General features: G+C 50.6%; 4 protein-coding genes across 10 annotated transcripts in view; 3 read left to right on the top strand and 1 right to left on the bottom strand.

Moving 5' to 3' along the window:
• The window catches only part of LOC117903624 (ras GTPase-activating protein raskol), a 48,320-nt gene extending 34,673 nt beyond the window's left edge, over positions 1-13,647 (top strand). For 6 of the 7 annotated variants that reach the window (XM_034815888.1, XM_034815889.1, XM_034815887.1 and 3 more), the window contains 5 exons: positions 3,696-3,819; positions 3,884-4,011; positions 4,074-7,847; positions 7,922-8,225; positions 8,288-8,775. In XM_034815888.1, the coding sequence (XP_034671779.1) occupies positions 3,696-3,819; positions 3,884-4,011; positions 4,074-7,847; positions 7,922-8,225; positions 8,288-8,534 (4,577 nt within the window). In that variant the 3' untranslated portion in view covers positions 8,535-8,775. Of the gene's footprint in view, positions 1-3,695; positions 3,820-3,883; positions 4,012-4,073; positions 7,848-7,921; positions 8,226-8,287; positions 8,776-13,627 lie in introns of those variants that run through there. The other variant, XM_034815883.1, reaches the window with a different exon arrangement.
• Positions 1-15,077, bottom strand: part of LOC117903627 (DNA topoisomerase 1) — a 126,209-nt gene that overhangs the window by 40,382 nt on the left and 70,750 nt on the right. The gene's annotated exons all lie outside the window — the stretch shown is intronic.
• On the top strand, positions 895-2,470 carry LOC117903634 (mucin-5AC-like). Its single transcript, XM_034815907.1, has 2 exons — positions 895-1,055; positions 1,121-2,470. The coding sequence occupies exons 1-2, from the start codon at positions 1,005-1,007 to the stop codon at positions 2,450-2,452; spliced, it is 1,383 nt and encodes a 460-aa protein (XP_034671798.1). The 5' UTR covers positions 895-1,004; the 3' UTR covers positions 2,453-2,470.
• On the top strand, positions 10,363-10,815 carry LOC117892022. Its single transcript, XM_034797921.1, has one exon. The coding sequence runs from the start codon at positions 10,441-10,443 to the stop codon at positions 10,813-10,815; it is 375 nt and encodes a 124-aa protein (XP_034653812.1). The 5' UTR covers positions 10,363-10,440.

Here is a 15,077-nt window from a genome sequence, read left to right as displayed (position 1 = left end):
TAGAGAAATGCTAAGAAGAAGCGCAAACATAATGAAAATTGAAAGGAAAATTTATGATCTTTGATTTGTGTGGCAGTCCGAATATTTTCCTGGGGTATTCTGACCGGACCAGATGTTTGCCTGTCATCTTTCTTGGTTTAGTTTATTGATTTTCGACTTCTTATCGTCCGTCAGCCTTTCATTTTCCACATTTTCCACCATACGCTGATATACGGTGATAATTGAGGCGACCTTATCGCACGTTTAGCAGCAGCAGATGCATGCCGCCCCCCGCCACAAGGTATCCGATCCGATCCGACCCGACCCGATACATCCATCGATATTTTCCCATTCGTTTTGCCTGCTGATTGATTTTAGTCTGTTTTCTTATCGTGCTTTCACTTTATGAAATCCGTTTTAATTGGAAGAATTTGGAAAGAAAACCCAACCACACAGAAATGTGCGCTTTTGGATGAGTCAAACGATGAGCCATATTTCGGAGATGACGATGGTGATGATGATGATCTCCTCCGGAGGAGGTCATCGAAATTCAAAAGAGCATCATTCATAACATTTAAGCAACGAATCATTACACACACACACACACACACACCCCACATATGGTGTTGGGGGTATGGCTGTAATAAGCCCTGGAACTGGGTCTAGGCTTGGGTCTGACTTCACCTGACCATATACGCACGTAAGGTGATCTCTAAGCTGATGATCTTCTTCGCTCCAAAAAATAGAAGAAGGCTGTTTACAGCCATCCATGCCAACATGCGTGGGGGGAACTTCTCGTATGGTGGAATGGAAGTGGAGCGGTTTCCGAATGAGAACTTTAACGGAATTTGTGAGAATAAAAGGTGAAATATTATGTAAAAATATGAATGAAAAGCTGACAAAGTATGCGCTGCTCTTTCCTCAAAATCGTATTAAGTATTTCATTGAAATCTGAAATATATTCCCTTTATATTCATGCAAATTATATGTGAAACAATTTTGCTGGCATTAAATTCCCTTTGAAAATGTACCCGATGCGCGTGTCCTCCACGCTGTGCATGTTCTTCCTGATTAGAGTAAGTTTTTCGGGGTTTTTTTGTTGGATTACTTTCTGAGCCATGCAATGTATCCACAAACGCAGATGATGTTCCATTTTCAAGTCCTCAAAGCGGCGCCAATATCGCAGTCCGTAGAGGCAGAGCCTTCTGAATTTGCATGGAGAGAAAAACGAGCAAGTACTTCAGCGCCATCTTCGGAAACACTCGATGACACTATCATGATTACGATGCCAGACAGACGAACGAACACACCGGAGGTATCCAAGATGATACCAGAAGATTCTCCTAGCAGTAGCACAGCGGAAATCCAGAGCAGTACGCAAGAGGCAACCCCAAGGAGAACAGATGAACCGCAGAGAGTGTTACAAGAGGTCAACCAAAAGAAACCAGAGGAATCCCAGAGAAATAGTTCAGTGGAAGTGCAGATAAGCAGCCCAGAAGAATTCCAAAGAAATATTCCAGCGGAGCCGCAAGGAAGTAGCACAGTGGATCCCCAGAATAAACCAGAAGAACCCCAGAGAAGTAGCCCAGAGGCACCCCAAAGCATTAGCACAGTGATTCCCCAGAGGAGACTAGAAGAAACCCAGGGAGGGACAGCAGAAGAACCCCAGAGAAGTATTACAGTGGAACCCCAAAGCAGTAGCACAGTGGCTAACCATTGGAGACTAGCAGAAACCCAGACAGGGACACCAGAGGACAACCCCGAAGAAGCAGCCATCGGCTACAGCACAACGACAAAACCTGAACCTCAAACCCGAACCAAAAAGCAAACCCAAACCCAAGGCTCAAACAACAAGCACGGCCACCCTCCCGATAAGGGACTTCGTATGTTTGGGTTAAAATCATTCAAAATTCCTGCAGCCGACCCTCAGATGGACAGCAGAACCACAACTACGGCGAACGTGATCAATGAGAGCACACAGCATCAGACACAGCTGACGATACCGCTGGCACGGACATACGGACTCAGAAATCTTCCGTGGAGAGCGGTGAAGAACACGTGGAAGCAGATGGACTATGAGGATGTGTGGATGGACACGCGACTGGCGATTGGACAGTATAGTAGGATTCCCCGTATTCGAATGGCATCAAATCCACTCGTCAACTATTATCCAGACGATGCCAAGTTGGGGACAGTTTGCAAGCAAATGTCCACGCTCTATGGCAACGTAGCGTGGGAGAGAACACATTCTAGATTCTCATTTTTTCCACACAAGATCTACATGCGGGCGCGCACATTGAGAAAGGTTGACAAAAACTTTTGGAACAGACAAACCCGTAATAGATGCCACACTGGAAAGCTGTTGACCAGCGATATCAATAAGTTTCTCTACTGCGAGATTCAGCGTCACATGTACATGTCGGCTTATTGCGGGAAACTTACGGCAGAACAACTAATCGATGTGGAGATATGATGATAAATATCTATCAAAATATGAACAAAACTCACAGTGTAGCTTAGCAGTAAGCATGTTCCGATGTGGCATTTCTTTTGGGAATATTTCAGCTGTGCCTTCTTCATCCAAATTTATGGACATTTGTTTTATGTCTTCCCTCTATGGGCAGGCGGTTCTTGTGCGTGGGGCGTGAGCCTACAAAATGTGCCATTTTTGTCAGGTTGCTTTTTGGTTTCTGTTTTTGATGTGCGTTTGGTTTTAAGGCTAGAGACTATACGATATGGTATGGATAGCTTTGGGACATTATAAGTGCAATTATTTCAATGAATGAAAATGGTAAACGCTTTCTCCTGCGCCTGATGCGTTCTCTTGCTCTCTTCCAGTGTGTCTTAGTCGTCAGTTGTTGGTACATAAACTACACCCAATCAATGGTTTTTTTTTTGCATATTTGTTCCTCCTTTAATGGGGAATGAACCAACCCAAAAGGCACCCCAATGCAGCTCCTTTTGAGTGGAAATATATCGGACTGTTTGCATCTCTTGGAATGGGAATGGCGTCAGTGTCTCCCATGAGTGAATAATGAAACGATGTTTGCTGTTTTTAATGACTCACAGCCTCACTTTGGGGGGGTTTAGCAGGCAGACTAAGCCTCAGCCTCATCCTCAACCTCAGCCTCATCCGCAGCCTCATCCAGTTGGGTGGTCTGCTGCTGTTGCGGGACAAGGTCGCTTTGTGCGGGCGGGCAGCAGCAGCAGCAGCAGACGCTGAAGAACAAAAAAGATTGTGTGCTCGGAGATGGAAGATACAAATGAGAAGAAGATTGAAAACCTGTTTTGAGTCGCAACCACAAGCAGCAAGCGGTTGTCCCTCTTATCCCTCCCGTAATGAGGCACATGATGAATCATATGTGGATGGTGGTGTGCTGGTGGTACCTGATGAACTCTGCCTCTTGATGGGTTTTGTACTCTGGCACAGGGTCGTACAACGGGGGCGTTGCCGGGGGACAGGTGATGTGTGCAGCAGCTGCTGCTCTCCCGCCTGTTCGTTCTTTTGTTCGTTCCAACCGAGAAACCAGTTTTGCCCAAAAAACATAAAAAACAAAAATTTACAGAGCAGAGCGAGGCAGGAAGGGATTGAGGGAATAAATGCATCATTTGTGGGGCGAGGACTGCTCCAAAAAGCAAGGAAATTCCCTTCCGGAAATGGCAAAAAAGAGGATAATATATATTCTGATCCTCCTTTTTGTTTTTTCTCCCTGCAGATACTTCCTACGAGAAGGCCTGTCGTCGGGGATCAGCGCCCACAACGCCCATTTTGGGCAGCAAACAGCATCAGCAGCAGGAGCACAATGCCACATCGCGTTTTACAAATTTCTTTACCAAAAAGTAAGTCGAAAAATAAACAAAAATTGTGAATTCTATCTAAACTGCTCCTTCGGTTTCTTGTTAGATCCAATCCCTTGAAGCGTACCAAATCGGTGACCAAATTGGAGCGGACGAAGCGCGGATCGGGCGGCTTGAGAGGCTCTCGTTCGCATGAGAGTCTGCTGTCGAGTCATGCGGTTATGTCCACGATTGGTGAGTTTAAACAATAATTAAATCAGAGATTAAGATTGCTAAGAACGCTTACCCTCCTGCAGATCTCTCCTGCACTGGGGCCGTGGGTGTGGCACCCGTCCATCAATCGGTGCTGGGCCGCAGGCATTGCTTTCAGGTGCGCGGTGGACCACGCGGCGAGCGCTACTACTCGTGCGGCTCACGGCAGGAGCGTGATCTGTGGATATATTCGCTGCGCAAGTCGATAGCACCGAATGCCGAGCACACGCGTCGCACCGACAACTCCCTGAAGATGTGGGTGTACGAGGCCAAGAATCTGCCGGCCAAGAAGAAGTACTTCTGTGAGCTGCAGCTGGACAAGACACTGTATGGTCGGACGAGCGTTAAGCTGCAGACGGATCTGCTGTTTTGGGGCGAGCATTTCGACTTCCCGGACATACCGGAGATCAATGTGATCACCGTGAATGTGTTCCGCGAGGTGGACAAAAAGAAGAAGCGGGACAAGTATCAGTTCGTTGGCTCCGTGAAGATACCCGTGCATGAGGTAAGCTCGCGGCTGCCCTGCGAGCACTGGTACCCGATACTCAGCGAGAAGGCCGGCGACAGCCTCGGCCGACACTCGGGCAATGGCAAGGAGAGCAACGGCAGCAGCGGCAAGGATCGCGAGAAGGAGCAGGTGCCAACGCTGCGCATCAAGTGCCGCCTGCAGAGCACCGACATCCTGCCCATTAACATTTATGGCAACTTTCTGGCCTATCTCAAGGATAATTACAAGCGCGTGTGCGAGACGCTCGAGCCGGTGATTGGTGTCAAGGCCAAGGAGGACATTGGCCAGGCCTTGGTGCTGCTGATGCACGCCCAGGGGCTGGCCGGTGCCTTTCTCACCGATGTGGTGGCCCTCGATCTGCTGCGCGTCGGTGATCAGCGGCTCACGTTCCGTGGCAATTCGCTGGCCACCAAGAGCATGGAGGCATTCCTGAAGCTAACCGGCGAACAGTATCTGCAGGACACCCTCTCGGCGCCCATTAACGAGCTTATCCACTCGGAGCGTGACTGCGAGGTGGATCCCACAAAGGCGAGCGGCTCCTCGGCGGGCTCCCTGCAGCGTCAGCAGGCGGCGCTGCGTGCCGCTGTCCGCAATGCCTGGCAATGCATCTACGAGTCGCACAAGCATTTCCCCGCCCAGCTGCGCAATTGCTTTGCCACGTTCCGTGAGCGCCTGCAGCAGCTGGGGCGCCAGGATATGGCCGATAATTTGATCTCGGCCAGCATTTTCCTGCGCTTCCTGTGCCCGGCCATACTGTCGCCGTCGCTGTTTAATATCACCAGCGAATTGCCGTCGGCCCGGGCCACCCGCAACCTCACGCTGGTCGCCAAGACGCTCCAGACGCTGGCCAACTTCACGCGCTTCCAGGGCAAGGAGAACTTTATGGAGTTCCTGAACGATTTCCTCGAGCAGGAGGCCGATCGCATGCAGCAGTTCCTGGAGATAATATCCACGCGGCCGGAGCACCCGACCCCAGACTCGATACTCGACTGGGCGGGCTACATTGATCAGGGCAAGCAGCTGTCGATTCTGCACAGCTTGCTCAGCGAGAGCCTGGCCAAGCTGCCGGAGGCGCGACAGCACGAGCTGGATCCCCTGCAGCACATCCTCGATGACATAACCAAAGCCCGCGAGCAGGGAAGCCTCGGCATGGCGCTGCCAGGCGGATATTTGCCCACGTCCACGCATTCGATAGCCACCAGCGAGAATCAGGAGAATCGACAGCCCAGCAGCGCTGGCATGGGCATGGGCATGGGCATGGCTGCCTCCTCCTCCTCGTCGGCTGGTGGGGGTCTGGCCGAGCTGCTGCCACAGCAGACACAGCTGGCACAGCCGCAGCATGCGATTGTGAGCAAGCCGCTGTCCGCGGAGCGTGGCATCATGCGGGGTGTCCTCACACCCAATTCCCTGGAGAAGAATATCTTTCGGTATAACGATCCCACGGTCAATGGAATACTTCTCCAGCAGCAGCAGCAGCAGCAGCAACAGCAGCAACAGCAGCAGCAGCAGCATCCGATGCAGTTGCACTCCAATTCGCAGAGCTCCATTGCTGGCGTGGGTGCGGGACAGCAGCAGCAGCAGTATGGAGGAGGCTTGCAGCATGCCCAGTCGCAAAGTTCGATGGCATCTTCATCGTTGAATGGCAGCAGCAGCAATCTGTTGCATTCGCACACGCAGCAACAGCAGCAGCAGCAGCAGCAGCTCCACTCGCATCACCAGTCGCAGCATTTGCACTGTCCGCCCGGACCGCAGACGAGTGCTTCGAGCACAATGGAGCGCATGGATCGGATGGAACGTCTGGGGCAGTCGTATCAGTATGTGGTCAATGGCTCGGGGCACATCCATGGCCATGGACATGGCCACCAGAATGGCAACGAGTACGAGAGCGGCCACAGTCAGAGTCCCTCCTCATCCACCAGCAGATCCAGGACACTGCCACGCAATGGCAATGGCAATGGAAGTCCCGGCAATGCCAATCCCAATCCCAATCCCAATCCGATTAACAATAACAACAATCAGGGCAGCTATGATGACATGCATGACAGGGAGTTCCAGATACAAATCTCTGGCCTCGACACAAGCAGCGCTTTTGTCCGCAAGTCACCCACGCCCATGATGAAGTCCACCAGCGGTGGCGGCTTGGGTGGCGTCTCAGCGGGCCGTATGCATCAGCATAAACTGAATCTGGGCATACCGGATCACTCCGGAGGAGCGGCAACGGGAGCGGGCTACCCGCGACAGCAGCAGCAGCAGCAGCACCAGTCGAACCTGCATCCCAATTCGAATATGCCCAAGAATCTGGAGGATCTTGACGATCTCTTCAAGTATGCGGAGGAGCATGATGTGGCGGAGCATCATCAGCTGCAGCATCAGCATAACCAGCAGGGTGGACACCTAAAGCAGATGCCCACAGGCACAGCAGGAGCAGCAGCAGCAGCAGCAGCAGCATCAGCTCCGCCGGGCAGCAGCTCTGCCCTCAAGGAGCAACTGTCGGCCAAGAGCAGTCACTGCAGCTCTGGCTATCAGAGCATCTCCACGAATCCCTCGCCCTCGCAGTCCTCCAGTCCCGTGGAGAGCCAGTTGAAGGCCGCAATGAATCATTCGCATCACAATGCGCCGCTGGCCTTCAAGAATCCCTCGTATCAGCTGCAGAACGGTCCACAGCCCAGAGGAGGAGGAGGAGCAGCCAGCACTGCAGCCACAGCAACTCCTCAACAGCAGCAGCAGCAGCAGTTTGGGCAGCGCCTGAAGAAGCCTCTCGGTGCTGGGGTGGTGGCCGCACGTGCCGCGTTCCTCAACAGCGGCGGTGCCTTGGACCCGGCCACCCTGACGCCCAGCTCCTCGGACGAGCAGCTATCGGCGGAGAATTACTACAGCTATGCGGCGGCTGCGGCGGCCGGCGCAGGTGTCGGCTCAACCAAAATGGAAGCGCAGCGTTCCCTTAGCGGCGGCAGCAGCTCCTCGACCTCGGCCTCCGTCTCGAATCTGGGTGGCAAGGGCTCAGCCTCAGCGTACGGACGACTCAACGGTGGTGGGGGGCCACTGAAGCGCGAGGATGTTTACGGCAGTGCTGGAGGCATGAGCATGGGCTATGCCATGTCCACGCCGGGACACCATCAGCATCCCCAAGCGCATCACCACCAACAGCTCGTACAGCAGCAGCACCAGCAGCACCAGTTGCAGGAGCAGATGAAGCAACAGTATCCGGGCAGCACGGCTGGCAGTGTGGGCTCCTCAACGTCGGCGGCCCAGCGGCGTCTCAGCTTGGATTCAGCGCGCACGCTCTCTGACAGCAGCACGGACACGGAGGGTAAGCAAACGAGTGGGGGCGGGGAAGTCCTGTAGGTTCCATTATGCTAATTGACTTCCTTTCTGCTCCCACAGGTCACTGCAGTCAATTGCAGGAGGGAAAGCGACGGCGTCAGTTGCGTAGCAGCGGCGGAGGAGGAGGAGGAGCCGGCAGCACCTCTGAGTCGGGTCTGGGAAAGGTTTACGATCAGAATGGGGAGATTCAGTTGCTGCAGCAGACCTTGGACACGCTGCGGCACACCCTGGACAGGGACGAGGCCGAGCTGCGGGACTCCAGCGATGAGTTGTTCCTGCAGCGGGCCGCCGGCAGCAACGGCAGCAATGGCAGCAACAACCTAAGCCTCCAGTCAGAGTCCACCATGCGCAGCATCATCGACAGGTGAGTGAGACAGAGAGGAAAAGGGAGTCAATGTCCTGATTGAGTGTTTCGCTTTTGTTCAGGCTTATTACCATGGAGGAGGAGCTGCGTCGAGAGCAGCTAAAGATGTCGCTGGCGCTGTCCCACAAGCAGCGCGTCATCGAGGAGCAGGGGCAGCAGATAGCGGCACTGGATGCGGCCAATAGTCGACTCCTGAGCGCCCTAACCGCCCTGCGACAGCGATACGAGACACAGCAGCAAGCCCAGCAGCAGCAGCAGCAGCAGCAGCAGCACCAAACGCCACCACCAAAGAACCAGAAGCCACAGTGAAAGAGGAGGAGAACCAGGATGGGGAATGACGAACGCTGGGAAGAACACCGTGAAGATACAGATACAGATACAGATACAGACGGTGTGGCAACAAAAGATACAAAGAAAGTGTCCCCTCTGGACACCACACGCCGCCACACCGTTAACGTTTTCGTCTTAAGGATAATTTTTGTTTATTTTTTTTAGAAACCTTTTTTTTTTGTGTGTGTGTATGCTACATAAATTATACTACATGTTTAATATATAAACTACAGATATACAGATACAGCTGCAGACACAGATACGGTCTGCACATATGCATATATATATTATAAATAATTTCTCAATCTATGTTTAAAATGTGTGAAAACCCCGCACACGGCTGCAAGAAAGAAAGCAATGAGAAAGATGAACCGCATGAAAGAGAACAGAGAAGAAGCAAATGCCCAGCCGTAGGGGCGGAAGGTGGGGAGAGCGTGAAGGAAGGAACAAGTTAAGATATTGAATAAAAATTATAACCAAAGTTTGACAAAAAAAAAAACCAACTTGTAAATGAGTTTCTGTGGACAGCGAATGTGTTTTGGATGTGTGCTTCCCATGGTGGTTTTTGGCTATGAAATATTTGATCCATCGGGAATATGGAATGATATTCAGGGCACAAACCTACGAGACTTGGCTGGAGCTCAAGGGCATATAAATGTGTTTCAAGAGCTGAATGTTGCTTTTGGATGCCACTTTGGTTGTCTATTCCAGGCTGCACCCTGAAGGAACTTAAGATGCATGAATATATATTTTTGTTGAAGCCTTCAAGAACCAGGAGGCTAAGCCTCATCTCAACTGGAACTCGTAGGAGTCATACTCGGAGGCAATTAAGAATCAGAATAATTTCCAGAGGCTCCTTTGCAGGTACTGTACTCATTGAACTTATAGAAACCCCAGAAAGTTTGGCTCGTAAGGAGCTTCATGGTACTTAGATCGAAAACTGCCATTGTAACCCATTGATGGCATTTCAGGTATTCATTTTGAATTGATGTAAATATCATTCGCACGCCAAACATTCCAGTTCTTGGCTACAAATACTCTCAAAAACTTAACGAACCTTGCAAATGAACATTCGTTGAGTGCTCAAAGTAAATCGTGGAGCTACAGCGGCGACATCTGGCGTAAAAACTTGTCAGCAAATGTTTTGTTACTTGAAGTTGACATCAAATGTCGCATGTACAGCTACATTGTACATACAGGATACATGCAATAGACTGTGGCTCCCACTTTTAGTTGCTTTCTATTCACCTTTACGCGAATGTTAACTCTGATGGGTAGATGGCGCTAGGCAGCAGGCTGGACGGCTAGATGACGCCACCCTGTCCGTTTCAGCATCGAATATTTACGCATTTTCTTTGAATGAATTTCAAAAAGGATGCAGGTACTTGAGTCGATATGTAATGACTGGTGGCATCAGGTCGAAACGTATTACGCAATAATAAAAACTGTCACAACTTCTGTCAAATTCGGGGATCAGGCATCGACGGAGCGGCGGGATCGGAATCGGGATCGGGGCTGCAGGTAACGACTGGCGCTTACCCAAAGCCATCATCAATGGATGGAAATTCCTAGGGATTTCCATTCCTGTTCACCATTCATGACAGAGCGCACACGTGTTATCAATTACCTTTAGGCCCGTTCCGCCGCTGCCAATCCTCGACCTAGAGCCGTAGGTAATATCCGGGATCAGGTAGTCATCGAGCCGGGATTTTCCGACCGTTTTTGTGAATGAAAACCGTTGCGGGGTAGAGAGGATATAAGGCTAGCCGAGGCAAACGACTGCACCAGAAGCCAAGAAAACGTCAAACGATCGACAACTGCCAACAGACAAGAGCTGCTGCCACCAACTGACAATTGAAGTCCAACAACAACGAATTCCCCAGCCATGAAGACCACAACCAGGACACACAACTTCTTCTGCATCATCTCTGTGCTTGCTCTCGCTGGCAGTGCGCTGGGCGCCGCCATTGCATCATCATCCATGGAGGAGCGACGACCGCTGCGGATAGCCCAGTGCCGGGAGCTTTGCTATCGCCAGGCCTTGGCGTATCCCACACCACCAGCCCTGTGCCGTGGCAGGCCCGACTGCTTCATGTGCCACGACTACTGCCGCGTCCTGGCCGTCGCCCAGCTGAGTCTGGCCACCTCAATGTGCGCCGATCGTGGGTTCTGCAGCCAGGGATGCCGCGTGGCCTGCGCCTACCATCGCCTGCGCAGCTACCACGAGGTGGCAACTGGCAACTCGGTGTACAAGACATGAGCAGCAGACACTCTCCTCCCCCTCCCCCTGCCCATTGTAAATAGTTTTGTATATAGATCCAATAAAAAGAAAGTTAACTCCACTCAAAAGTTCTCTGTGGGTTTTCGGGATCTTCCTTTGCCATCGATGGGCAAAGGGAATTGGCGGCTGTTGCCGTTTGCCGTTTGCTGTTGCCAGCTGTTGCTCTTTATTAATCATCAGCGAGGGCATGAGGACGAGGGCGAAGTTGAAGTTTAAGTTCTGCACATAAAGAAGAGTGCAAAAAATTAAATTAAGAAAATGTTGCTGCTGCTGCGCACATAGAAAAAGGGGCACAACAGGTGGCCACAAGGGGCACCGGATATTGGCCTGGCCAATGGACTGCCAATGCTGTGTGTGCAGCATATGGCCTTATGCCTCAATCTTCGATGCCAGTGCAGCGATAAGGCAAAGACCTAACGGTCGGTTCTCCACATCATCATTAACATCATCATCATCATCATCATCATCGACAGCTCTGCACAAGCGACAATCCTACAGGGCATAAATATTTGTGACTCTTTTAAATTGTTTGCCCTCACACATAATTACATAATTACATGCTCAAAAGCGATCTGAGAATTCCCATTCCAAGCCACACCACACCACACCACATACCTGTCCCCCCCTCCGCTCTGCTCTGCTGTCACATAAAGCAGCGGCGCGGCGAGCGCATAAAACGAGCCAACGATGATCATAAAAAAATCGATTTGAAGTCTATAAAAATCATATCATACAAATTTTTATATGCCATGCTCGATTTTAAAATGTCACAGCCACAACGGAGGAGGGTGGAGGGAGGAGAGTTGCATGCCACAACGAGGAGTGCGAGCGAGTCGCCCTCAAACAATATGAAGAAGAAAAAACCCGCTTAGCACAAAAACAGAGAAGAGTAAACAATATTTTGAATACTCTACAGAGCAGAAAGGAAAGCCTGGAAGTATTAGTTTATATTTGTGGATCTTCCTCGCTGCTTCTTCATCACAATTTACCCCAATCAAGATTTCCAATCAACTTTGGCCTCAACCCAACGCCGCATCATCGTAACTCAAGCGTTGGGAAAGGGAATTGCTGAGACTCAACTGAATTGGAAAAACTAAGCTGCGCTTCTCTGAAAGCAAATTAAAAGCCACGACAAATGGCGCAAGAGGAATGACAAATAAATTTCCCATTGACCAACAGGTGCACCCAGGGGTGCGGAGGGGGAGAGCGTCAAAGCCAAACACCTTTAACATCGCCTCAGCATCTGCTCAGCATCTGCAGTCCCGTTCTTCCACTGTCCGCTCGCTGCTGTCCGCTGGCTGCTGTCCGCTGGCTGCGTCTCTGTCTGTGGCTGCTCCAGCGAATTGAAAACTTTTCTCGATGATGCAATAAATTCACAGATAAATGTTAATTTACGAGTGAGGAGAGCACACCAGCTGGATGCCACGGAGGCAAGTTGGCGCAGGGAGGGAGCTGCGACAGGCTGTCTGGTGGGATTCTCTGGGATTCTCCCTGTCGCACAGATTATGATTATTGAAATGTTTTTTCTTTATTTTTTGTGCTGTGTGTGCTGTGTGCTGTGTGGTGTGTCTCTCTCGTCAAATGAAATTCGCGGCGGGCGTGCAAATCACGACCCAAGCAACACATCCAAATCCAAAATCCGCATATTTATATGGTCCAGGTACAGCAGAGGGACTACAGAGGGGGGCCACAGGTATGTGTATTAATTAATTATAAAGCACAAAGAGTCTAGAGACAGACGGACAGACGGACGGACGGACGGACGGACACCTTCCATAATATAACGTGCACGAAGGTGAGAAATCAATTTTCAGTATCTCGCTTTGTGTTTAATATTTTTCCAGTGAAATGCGCCGCCGCCGCCGCCGAACGATGATGATGAGCAGCCCAAGTCCAAGTCCGAGACCGAGTGCCCCTGGGGCCACAACAGACACGCAGAGAGAGAGGACAGAGCAGACTCTGTTTAGGCTCTGTGTTCTGGGGCACGTAAATTAGGATAACAACGTGAAACATAATTATTACTTTGGACAGATATGGCAAACGTCTGCTGCGCCTGCGCCTGGACATGGACATGGACATGGACATGGATCCCAGCTTCAGCTTCAGCATCAGCCACAACCTTCGAGCTCTGCTCCCAATGTCAGGTCTCAGCTCTCAGCTCTCAGTCGCAATCCTGCAAAAGGCGACTCGCTTTGTGGCCCAAATAAATGTATTAAAGTTGGTTAACGCCTTCATTTTCGGGGGGCTCAAGCTCTGGCTTCGACTGCTCCGATCTTCTGCCGTTTGCCCTCAAAGTAGGTGTAATAAAAAATATGAATTGTTGTTGTATTAAGATCCAGCAGGCACAACACAACAAACAGCAAAACAGCAGGCAAAAGATCATTCAGTGTTCGTTTCTTCTTTTTATGGCCCCAAAACGGCTATGGGAATTCGTGTGAAATTTAGTTGCGAATATTCGCAATTTAGAGTATTCGCAGAGTATTCACAGAGTATTCAGTGTATCGATGTCTGACCCAGGTCACGCGGAAATTGTTGATTTGCTCCAGGACCCACTCCCAATTGATAGCCAATAAACCACTCGGAATGGCCACTAATGGTTCAACTTTGATGTTTAATTGGCATTTGATCTTTCGGCTGCCTCATCAACTAATTAACACTCAACGATCTGCAGCACAATCCTCACCAGCTGCGCACCGCCCGGCCACCCGCTGATGTCTGTTGGCCAAAGGAAATGCCACAAAATTGAAAATGCAAAACGAAATTGGCAACCAAGTCAGAGACAGAGTCAGAGACAGAAACAGAAACAGAAACGGAGAGCAGAGTCTGCTTGAGGTTCGAGTTGGAGTTGGAGTTCTGGTTCTGGGGCAGAGGCCAGGAGTTGGAAGCGGAAACGTGGGCCATGGCCGTGCGTAATGAAGACGTTAAGCTCGAAGCTTGAAGCTTGAAGCTGGATGGGTGCGGAGGGGGGGCTAAAAGCTGAGTGCTGCCAGGCATACGTCCCAGTTAAAGTCATCGTTCGTCCATCCCCCAAACCCAAACCCAGACCCAAAGCCCATACCCCAAAACCCTCTGCCGGGCCATTCCCATTCGGCCTCCTCCTTGTGCGCTGCGTAACTCTTTTGTGGCTCGTTTCGGTTCCGCTTGCATGTTAACTGAAAATTCGTATGAAGGCGAGAAATTAATGAATCATTCACACCTGCATGACGGATTGTCTGCATTACTCTCCGACTCTCAGCACACCCTTTCCCCTGTCCCTGTCCCTGTCCCTATCCCTATCCCTTGCCCTATCCCTTGCCCTGTGCCTGTCCTGTTTTCGGCTCCATTTTGTACGAGTCTTGCACCCTGACACCATGACTCTGAAGCGCGAACTGGGGGCGAGGCGCGGCTTGCCTGACGCTTCCTTCTGCCGAAGGAGTTGCCTTCTAATTTATTTGCCTGATGTGTGTATTACATTTCTGCGTCTCCAGCTCTGTGTCTCTGTCTCTGTTTCTGCTTCTTTCGCTGTCTCTGCTCTCTGACTGCAGTTTCAGAATTGCCTCTTGGCCATACAGGCCGAGGTCGAGACTCCAGAATGGAGACTGCAGACTGGACCACTGCACCAGAGACTGAGATGCTGATGATGCACGTTGCACAGTGGATTTTGTTAATGGAAATCCATGAAAAGAAAATCAATTTCTAGATAGCAAATATCTAGTGGAAAATGCTGTCCTGTAGCTATCGTTTACGCCCATCGATGGAGGGGAATTTCGATGGGTAAACGTTTTCTATTTCACTTAATTATGAATAAATTTCGCAGTGCCACAAATTCGTAAGAAAACAGCACTTGTATGCCTGAAAGTTTCATCGATAGTTCCTAAATGATCGATAGCTGCACTTCGATTAATAATCGCAACGGTAATTGATTAAAAATCGAAGAGAACATTGACTAAGACTGCACTTACATCGACACTTGCATTGATGAGGATATTTCGCATGAGATCACTGCACTTTCCCATATCAAAACTGATCGCTCATCGCTTGCAACTTATCGATAATCTAGCAAATGCAATCCTGTGCCTGTTCCACGGTGCGTGTGCTGCGTGTGAACTTGATGGATGCACCATTGCCGCCGCCTTTTGCCACTCCTGCAACGTCCTCCTTCTGCTACTCCTCCTCCCGCTGCTGCTTGTGCCTCATCTGCTGCTGGTCTATCTGTCTCTCTTCAGCTTGCAGCTTGTCGCTTGCGTGACAGGGACAGGGCC

This window comes from Drosophila subobscura, chromosome A, assembly GCF_008121235.1.
Source record: "Drosophila subobscura isolate 14011-0131.10 chromosome A, UCBerk_Dsub_1.0, whole genome shotgun sequence".
NCBI lineage: Eukaryota > Metazoa > Arthropoda > Insecta > Diptera > Drosophilidae > Drosophila > Drosophila subobscura.
Note: the sequence above shows the minus strand (reverse complement) of the source record. Positions and strands in the feature narration are given on the sequence as shown.